The 9,702-nt window shown below is 46.6% G+C and overlaps 1 protein-coding gene across 1 annotated transcript in view; it reads right to left on the reverse strand.

The window, feature by feature from the left end:
* Positions 1–9,702, reverse strand: part of grip2b (glutamate receptor interacting protein 2b) — a 190,285-nt gene that overhangs the window by 175,815 nt on the left and 4,768 nt on the right. The window contains 1 exon segment of the mRNA XM_039015456.1: positions 8,850–8,930. Within this exon segment, the coding sequence (XP_038871384.1) occupies positions 8,850–8,930 (81 nt within the window).

Consider the following 9,702-nt stretch of genomic DNA (forward strand, 5'->3'; position numbering starts at 1 on the left):
TCAATACAACCTCAATACACCATCAGTCTGTGTATCAACCTCAATACACCATCAGTCTGTGTATCAACCTCAATACACCATCAGTCTGTGTATCAACCTCAATACAACATCAGAGTAACAACCTCAATACACCATCAGTCTGTGTATCAACCTCAATACACCATCAGTCTGTGTATCAACCTCAATACAACATCAGAGTAACAACCTCAATACACCATCAGTCTGTGTATCAACCTCAATACACCATCAGTCTGTGTATCAACCTCAATACAACCTCACTGTACCAACCTCAAAACAACCTTACTCTATCAACCTCATAACCTCACAACAACCTCAGTGTATCAACCTCAATATAACTTCAGTACAACCTCAGCACATCAACCTCAATACAATCTCTATATCAACCTCAATACAACCAATAAAACCTTGGTGCATCAAAAACCAAGACACCCAGGGAAGAAGAGGACAGATATACAGTGCCCTCAGAAAGTATTCACACCCCATTACTTTTTCCACATTTTCATGTGAAACAGCCTGAATTTAAAATGGATTACATTTCCATTTTTTTGTCACTGGCCTACTAACACTGTCAAAGTGGAAATATGTTTTTCGAAATTTTTACAAATTAACAAAAACTTAAAAGCTGAAATGTCTTGAGTCAATAAGTATTCAACCCCTTTGTTATGGCAAGCCTAAATAAGTTCAGGAGTAAACAGTTGATTAACAAGTCACATAATAAGTTGCATGGACTCACTCTGTGTGCAATAATAACGTTTAACATGCTATTTTAATGACTACCTCATCTCTGTGCCCCACACATACACTTATCTTTAAGGTCCCTCAGTCGAGCTGTGAATTTCAAGCACAGATTCAACCACAAAGACAAGGGAGGTTTTCCAATACCAAGAAGGGCATCGATTGGTAGAAATAAAAAAAGCAGACATTGAATATCCCTTTGAGCATGGTGAAGTTATTAATTACACGTTGGACGGTGTATCAATATACCCAGTCACTACAATGATACAGGCATCCTTCCTAACTCAGTTGTCGGAGAAGAAGGAAACCGCTCAGGGATTTCACCATGAGGCCAACGGTGACTTTAAAACAGTTACAGAGTTTAATGACTGATAGGAGAAAACTGAGGATAGATCAACAACATTGTAGTACCAACATTGTAGTAACTCCACAATGCTAACCTAATTGACAGAGTGAAAAGAAGGAAGCCTGTACAGAAAAAAAATTCTTAAACATGCACCTGTTTGCAACAAGACACTCAAGTAATCCTGCAAAAAATGTGTCTTTTTGTTCTGAATACAAAGTGTTCCAATACAACAGATTACTGAGCACCACTCTCCATATTTTCAAGCATAGTGGTGGCTGCATCATGTTATAGGTATGCTTGTAATCATTAAGGACTGGGGAGTTTTTCAGGATAAAACAATTATTTTAGACCCCATCATAGCACTGAGACTGCACTTGTGAAGGTGGTAAATGACCTTTTAATGGCGTCAGACCGAGGCTCTGCATCTGTCCTCGTGCTACTAGACCTTAGTGCTGCCTTTGACACCATCGATCACCACATTCTTTTGGAGAGACTGGAAACCCAAATTGGTCTACACGGACAAGTTCTGGCCTGGTTTAGATCTTATCTGTCGGAAAGATATCAGTTTGCCTCTGTGAATGGTTTGTCCTCTGACAAATCAACTGTACATTTCGGTGTTCCTCAAGGTTCCGTTTTAGGACCACTATTGTTTTCACTATATATTTTACCTCTTGGGGATGTTATTCGAAAACATAATGTTAACTTTCACTGCTATGCGGATGACACACAGCTGTACATTTCAATGAAACATGGTGAAACCCCAAAATTGCCCTCGCTAGAAGCCTGTGTTTCAGACATAAGGAAGTGGATGGCTGAAAACTTTCTACTTTTAAACTCGGACAAAACAGAGATGCTTGTTCTAGGTCCCAAGAAACAAAGAGATCTTCTGTTAAATCTGACAATTAATCTTGATGGTTGTAAAGTCGTCTCAAATAAAACTGTGAAGGACCTCGGCGTTACTCTTGACCCTGATCTCTCTTTTGACGAACATATCAAGACTGTTTCAAGGACAGCTTTTTTCCATCTACGTAACATTGCAAAAATCAGAAATTTTCTGTCCAAAAATGATGCAGAAAAATTGATCCATGCATTTGTTGCTTCTAGGTTGGACTACTGCAATGCTCTACTTTCCGGCTACCCGGATAAAGCACTAAATAAACTTCAGTTAGTGCTAAATACGGCTGCTAGAATCCTGACTAGAACCAAGAAATTTGATCATATTACTCCAGTGCTAGCTTCCCTACACTGGCTTCCTGTTAAGGCAAGGGCTGATTTCAAGGTTTTACTGTTAACCTATAAAGCGTTACATGGGCTTGCTCCTACCTATCTTTCCGAGTTGGTCCTGCCGTACATACCTACACGTACGCTACGGTCACAAGACGCAGGCCTCCTAATTGTCCCTAGAATTTCTAAGCAAACAGCTGGAGGCAGGGCTTTCTCCTATAGATCTCAATTTTTATGGAACGGTCTGCCTACCCATGTGAGAGACGCAGACTCGGTCTCAACCTTTAAGTCTTTACTGAAGACTTATCTCTTCAGTAGGTCATATGATTGAGTGTAGTCTGGCCCAGGAGTGTGAAGGTGAACGGAAAGGCTCTGGAGCAATGAACCGCCCTTGCTGTCTCTGCCTGGCCGGTTCCCCTCTCTCCACTGGGATTCTCTGCCTCTAACCCTATTACAGGGGCTGAGTCACTGGCTTACTGGTGCTCTTTCATGCCGTCCCTAGGAGGGGTGCGTCACTTGAGTGGGTTGAGTTACTGACGTGATCTTCCTGTCTGGGTTGGCGCCCCCCCTTGGTTTGTGCTGTGTTGGAGATCTTTGTGGGCTATACTCGGCCTTGTCTCAGGATTGTAAGTTGGTGGTTGAAGATATCCCTCTAGTGGTGCGGGGGCTGTGCTTTGGCAAAGTGGGTGGGGTTATATCCTTCCTGTTTGGCCCTGTCCGGGGGTATCATCGGATGGGGCCACAGTGTCTCCTGACCCCTCCTGTCTCAGCCTCCAGTATTTATGCTGCAGTAGTTTATGTGTCGGGGGGCTAGGGTCAGTTGGTTATATCTGGAGTACTTCTCCTGTCATATCCAGTGTCCTGTGTGAATTTAAGTATGCTCTCTCTAATTCTCTCCTTCTCTCATTCTTCCTCTCTCCGGAGAACCTGAGCCCTAGGACCATACGTCAGGACTACCGGGCATGATGACTCCTTGCTGTCCCCAGTCCACCTGGCCTTGCTGCTGTTCCAGTTTCAACTGTTCTGCCTGCGGTTATGGAACCCCTACCTGTCCCAGACCTGCTGCTTTCAACTCTTAATGATCGGCTATGAAAAGCCAACTGACATTTATTCCTGATTATTATTTGACCATGCTTGTCATTTATGAACATTTTGAAAATCTTGGCTCTCTCTAATTCTCTCCTTCTCTCTTTCTTTCTCTCTCTCGGAGAACCTGAGCCCTAGGACCATACGTCAGGACTACCGGGCATGATGACTCCTTGCTGTCCCCAGTCCACCTGGCCTTGCTGCTGTTCCAGTTTCAACTGTTCTGCCTGCGGTTATGGAACCCCTACCTGTCCCAGACCTGCTGCTTTCAACTCTTAATGATCGGCTATGAAAAGCCAACTGACATTTATTCCTGATTATTATTTGACCATGCTTGTCATTTATTTAAAACATTTTGAAAATCTTGGCTCTCTCTAATTCTCTCCTTCTCTCTTTCTTTCTCTCTCTCGGAGGACCTGAGCCCTAGGACCATACGTCAGGACTACCGGGCATGATGACTCCTTGCTGTCCCCAGTCCACCTGGCCTTGCTGCTATTCCAGTTTCAACTGTTCTGCCTGCGGTTATGGAACCCCTACCTGTCCCAGACCTGCTGTTTTCAACTCTTAATGATCGGCTATGAAAAGCCAACTGACATTTATTCCTGATTATTATTTGACCATGCTTGTCACTTATGAACATTTTGAACATCTTGGCCATGTTCTGTTATAATCTCCACCCGGCACAGCCAGAAGAGGACTGGCCACCCCTCATAGCCTGGTTCCTCTCTAGGTTTCTTCCTAGGTTTTGGCCTTTCTAGGGAGTTTTTCCTAGCCACCGTGCTTCTACACCTGCATTGCTTGCTGTTTGGGGTTTTAGGCTGGTTTTCTGTACAGCACTTTGTGACATCAGCTGATGTAAGAAGGGCTTTATAAATACATTGGATTGAGGTGATTGGTTCATCTCCCTCTCTTCCCCAGTGTATGAAAACCCCTAATAAACTTCCTCTTTGCATTCTATTTGTGCAACTGGTGCCTGTTTTGTTATTGAACTTGGTGACGTGGAAACCCCACACCCTTGATCTTGCTACTATATATATATATATATATCTAAAAGGGTACGCATTTCCCAGTGTGGATTAGTCTAATTTTAACAGTGCGACCTGGTTGTTTCATCACACTTGGTGTTAGACTGTGAAAGGAGTTATGTTGATGCATCGTGTTTAAATATACAGTTATCGCCGCACAGTGAAATGTTACATTTGAGATTCAATTCTGTGTTCAAATATAATCCGGTTACAGTCTAGGGCCCTCAAACTCAACTCTGGACCTCGAAGCCGGTACCACTGCATTTTTTCATTGTTCCTCTCTAATCAGGGACTGATTTATATTTGGGACACCAGGTACAGTATAGAGACCCGAGAGGTATGTGAAATGTATTATCAGGTATAACAGAAAAGCCCGTAGGGTAAGAGTTGAGTAACCTCCTGGTTAGGGGGATTTCATTCTAAATTATATTTCTTAAAATATTAAATACTTTGACATTCAGCACAGTAAGAAAAGTAACACAGTTGTCTTTTATCATAATGAGGGATGCAGTATTTCTGTACAGCAGTCAGGAATATGGAAGAACAAAAAAGAAGACATACATTCTTTATGTTTGATGTTACCCCCCCCCCCCCCACTGTACATAACGCATAGTAAACACTTTGCAAACATGCACATGAATAAGATGTGCAGCGTGAAGCAGCAGAATACAAACTCCACATCATAATATCACACCCATCCAGGCCCAACCAGCAGGGGACTGGAGAAAGCCTGACAGACAGCAGCCAATATCACACCCATCCAGGCCCAACCAGCAGGGGACTGGAGAAAGCCTGACAGACAGCAGCCAATATCACACCCATCCAGGCCCAACCAGCAGGGGCCTGGAGAAAGCCTGACAGACAGCCAATATCACACCCATCCAGGCCCAACCAGCAGGGGACTGGAGAAAGCCTGACAGACAGCAGCCAATATCACACCCATCCAGGCCCAACCAGCAGGGGCCTGGAGAAAGCCTGACAGACAGCCAATATCACACCCATCCAGGCCCAACCAGCAGGGGACTGGAGAAAGCCTGACAGACAACCAATATCACACCCATCCAGGCCCAACCAGCAGGGGACTGGAGAAAGCCTGACAGACAGCCAATATCACACCCATCCAGACCCAACCAGCAGGGGACTGGAGAAAGCCTGACAGACAGCCAATATCACACCCATCCAGGCCCAACCAGCAGGGGACTGGAGAAAGCAGGACAGACAACCAATATCACACCCATCCAGACCCAACCAGCAGGGGACTGGAGAAAGCCTGACAGACAGCCAATATCACACCCATCCAGGCCCAACAAGCAGGAGACTGGAGAAAGCCTGACAGACAGCCAATATCACACCCATCCAGGCCCAACAAGCAGGAGACTGGAGAAAGCCTGACAGACAGCCAATATCACACCCATCCAGGCCCAACCAGCCGGGGACTGGAGAAAGCCTGACAGACAGCCAATATCACACCCATCCAGGCCCAACCAGCAAGAGGCTGGAGAAAGCCTGACAGACAGCCAATATCACACCCATCCAGGCCCAACCAGCAGGGGACTGGAGAAAGCCTGACAGACAGCCAATATCACACCCATCCAGGCCCAACCAGCAGGGGACTGGAGAAAGCCTGACAGACAACCAATATCACACCCATCCAGGCGTGTACTCTTCAGGGCAGAAGCAAGCCATCCCTACTAGGAGAGAGTGGGGACAGAGAGAGAGAGAGAGCTGTGAGGTGTGGAGAACCAGAGAGACCAGAGCGATAACTCATAAAGAGCAGGAAAATAAACTCAGAGAGAGAAAGCGAGAGCGAGCTGTAAGCTCTGTACTGTAAATGCGAGGAGAGAGAGACAAGAGAGAGCTGTGGAGTAGGAGAACAGATAGAGACCAGAGAGACCTGAGAGACCAGAGAGAACAAATAGAGCCCTAGAGAGACCTGAGGGACCAGAGAGACCAAATAAAGCACAGAGAGACCAAATAGAGACCAGAGAGACCTGAAAGACCAGAGAGAACAAATAGAGACCATGGAGACCAAATAGAGCCCAGAGAGACCTGAGAGCCCATATAGAGACCAGAGAGACTAGATAGAGACCAGAGAGAGACCCGAGAGAGACCAGAGAGACCTGAAAGAGACCAGAGAGACCAGAGACACCAGAGAGACCAGAGAGACCCGAGAGACTAGATAGACCAGAGAGACCCGAGAGACCAGAAAGATACCCGAGTGACTAGATAGAGACCAGAGAGAGACCCGAGAGAGACCAGAGAGACCCGAGAGAGACCAGAAAGAGACCCGAGAGAGACCAGAGAGACCAGAAAGAGACCCGAGAGAGACCAGAGAGACCAGAAAGAGACCCGAGAGAGACCAGAGAGACCCAAGAGAGACCAGAAAGAGACCTGAGAGAGACCAGAGAGACCAGAAAGAGACCCGAGAGAGACCTGAGAGACCAGAGAGAACAAATAGAGCCCTAGAGAGACCTGAGGGACCAGAGAGACCAAATAAAGCACAGAGAGACCAAATAGAGACCAGAGAGACCTGAAAGACCAGAGAGAACAAATAGAGACCATGGAGACCAAATAGAGCCCAGAGAGACCTGAGAGCCCATATAGAGACCAGAGAGACTAGATAGAGACCAGAGAGAGACCCGAGAGAGACCAGAGAGACCTGAAAGAGACCAGAGAGACCAGAGACACCAGAGAGACCAGAGAGACCCGAGAGACTAGATAGACCAGAGAGACCCGAGAGACCAGAAAGATACCCGAGTGACTAGATAGAGACCAGAGAGAGACCCGAGAGAGACCAGAGAGACCCGAGAGAGACCAGAAAGAGACCCGAGAGAGACCAGAGAGACCAGAAAGAGACCCGAGAGAGACCAGAGAGACCAGAAAGAGACCCGAGAGAGACCAGAGAGACCCAAGAGAGACCAGAAAGAGACCTGAGAGAGACCAGAGAGACCAGAAAGAGACCCGAGAGAGACCTGAGAGACCAGAGAGAACAAATAGAGCCCTAGAGAGACCTGAGGGACCAGAGAGACCAAATAAAGCACAGAGAGACCAAATAGAGACCAGAGAGACCTGAAAGACCAGAGAGAACAAATAGAGACCATGGAGACCAAATAGAGCCCAGAGAGACCTGAGAGCCCATATAGAGACCAGAGAGACTAGATAGAGACCAGAGAGAGACCCGAGAGAGACCAGAGAGACCTGAAAGAGACCAGAGAGACCAGAGACACCAGAGAGACCAGAGAGACCCGAGAGACTAGATAGACCAGAGAGACCCGAGAGACCAGAAAGATACCCGAGTGACTAGATAGAGACCAGAGAGAGACCCGAGAGAGACCAGAGAGACCCGAGAGAGACCAGAAAGAGACCCGAGAGAGACCAGAGAGACCAGAAAGAGACCCGAGAGAGACCAGAGAGACCAGAAAGAGACCCGAGAGAGACCAGAGAGACCCAAGAGAGACCAGAAAGAGACCCGAGAGACCAGAGAGAGACCAGAGAGACCCGAGAGACTAGATAGAGGCCAGAGAGAGACCAGAGAGACCCGAGAGAGACCAGAGAGACCAGAGAGAGAGAGCTGAGAGACCAGATAGAGACCTGAGAGAGACCAGAGAGACCAGATAGACCAGATAGAGACCAGATTAACCAGATAGACCAGATAGAGACCAGAGAGACCAGAGAGACTAGATAGAGATCAGAAAGAGACCAGAGAGACCAGATAGACCAGATAGAGACGACAGAGACTAGATAGAGACTAGATAGAGACCAGAGAGAGAGAGAGAGAGAGCTGAGAGACCAGAGAGACCAGAGAGAGACTAGATAGAGACCAGAGAGACCAGATAGACTAGAGAGACCAGATAGAGACCATAGAGACCAGAGAGAGACTAGATAGAGACCAGATAGAGACCAGAGAGACTAGATAGAGACCAGAGAGAGACCAGATATACCAGAGAGACCCGAGAGAGACTAGATAGAGACCAGAGAGACCAGAGAGACCAGATAGACTAGATTGAGACCAGAGAGACCAGAGAGAGACCAGAGAGACCAGAGAGACCTGAGAGACCAGAGAGAGACCAGAGAGACCAGAGAGAGACCAGAGAGACCAGAGAGAGACCAGAGAGAGACTAGATAGAGACCAGAGAGACCAGAGAGAGACCACAGAGACTAGAGAGAGACCAGAGAGACCAGAGAGAGACCAGAGAGAGACTAGATAGAGACCAGAGAGACCAGAGAGACCAGAGAGACCAGAGAGAGACCAGAGAGAGACCAGAGACACCAGAGAGACCCGAGAGAGACTAGATAGAGACCAGAGAGACCAGAGAGACCAGATAGACTAGATTGAGACCAGAGAGACCAGAGAGACCAGAGAGAGAGAGCTGAGATGAGCAGCCAGACAGTAAAGAAACTCAGTAGTGTACCTGGGATACTCTGTCTCCTGGAGGGCAGGGAATTGTCTGTCCCTTGTGAGTCCTTGTTCCCTTTAGAGTAAGGACCATCATCTGGAAGGAAGGGGCAGAAAACAGGGCTATTAAAGGAATGTGTCACAAATCCCACACTATTCCCTATGTAGTGCACATATTTCAAACAGAGACCAATGTAGCTGTAGCTCTGAACTAAAGTAATGCACAGCACTGCATTTAAGGGGATAAGGCGTAGTTTGAGACGCAGCCATAGAGTAGGGTCATCTACTGGCTCTGGAACAGATGGTAGTGAGCTGGGGTAAGCGTTGCTATTGGCTTCCCGAGTATGTGCAGATGCAAACGTGACCAACGACTGTAATGCAGCTGTGAGTTCTGTTCAGAGAGATAAAGGACATCCTTTTTGAAACACATTTAGGATCCACTCTAACAGTAAACCAGAAAAATTACAGATTTCTCTCATTTTCATTTTGAGAGACTAATAAGCCTGGGTTTACTGTCTGTGTTACTTAAGCCTGGGTTTACTGTCTGTGTAATGTAAACTTGAGGTTACTGTCTGTGTTTCTTAAGCCTGGGTTTACTGTCTGTGTTTCTTAAGCCTGGGTTTACTGTCTGTGTTTCTTAAGCCTGGTTTACTGTCTGTGTTTCTTAAGCCTGGGTTTACTTTCTGTGTTTCTTAAGCCTGGGTTTACTGTCTGTGTTACTTAAGCCTGGGTTTACTGTCTGTGTTTCTTAAGCCTGGGTTTACTGTCTGTGTTTCGTAAGCCTGGGTTTACTGTCTGTGTTTCTTAAGCCTGGGTTTACTGTCTGTGTTTCTTAAGCCTGGGTTTACTGTCTGTGTTACTTAAGCCTG

The sequence above is a fragment of the Salvelinus namaycush genome, chromosome 20 (assembly GCF_016432855.1).
Source record: "Salvelinus namaycush isolate Seneca chromosome 20, SaNama_1.0, whole genome shotgun sequence".
Taxonomy (NCBI): domain Eukaryota; kingdom Metazoa; phylum Chordata; class Actinopteri; order Salmoniformes; family Salmonidae; genus Salvelinus; species Salvelinus namaycush.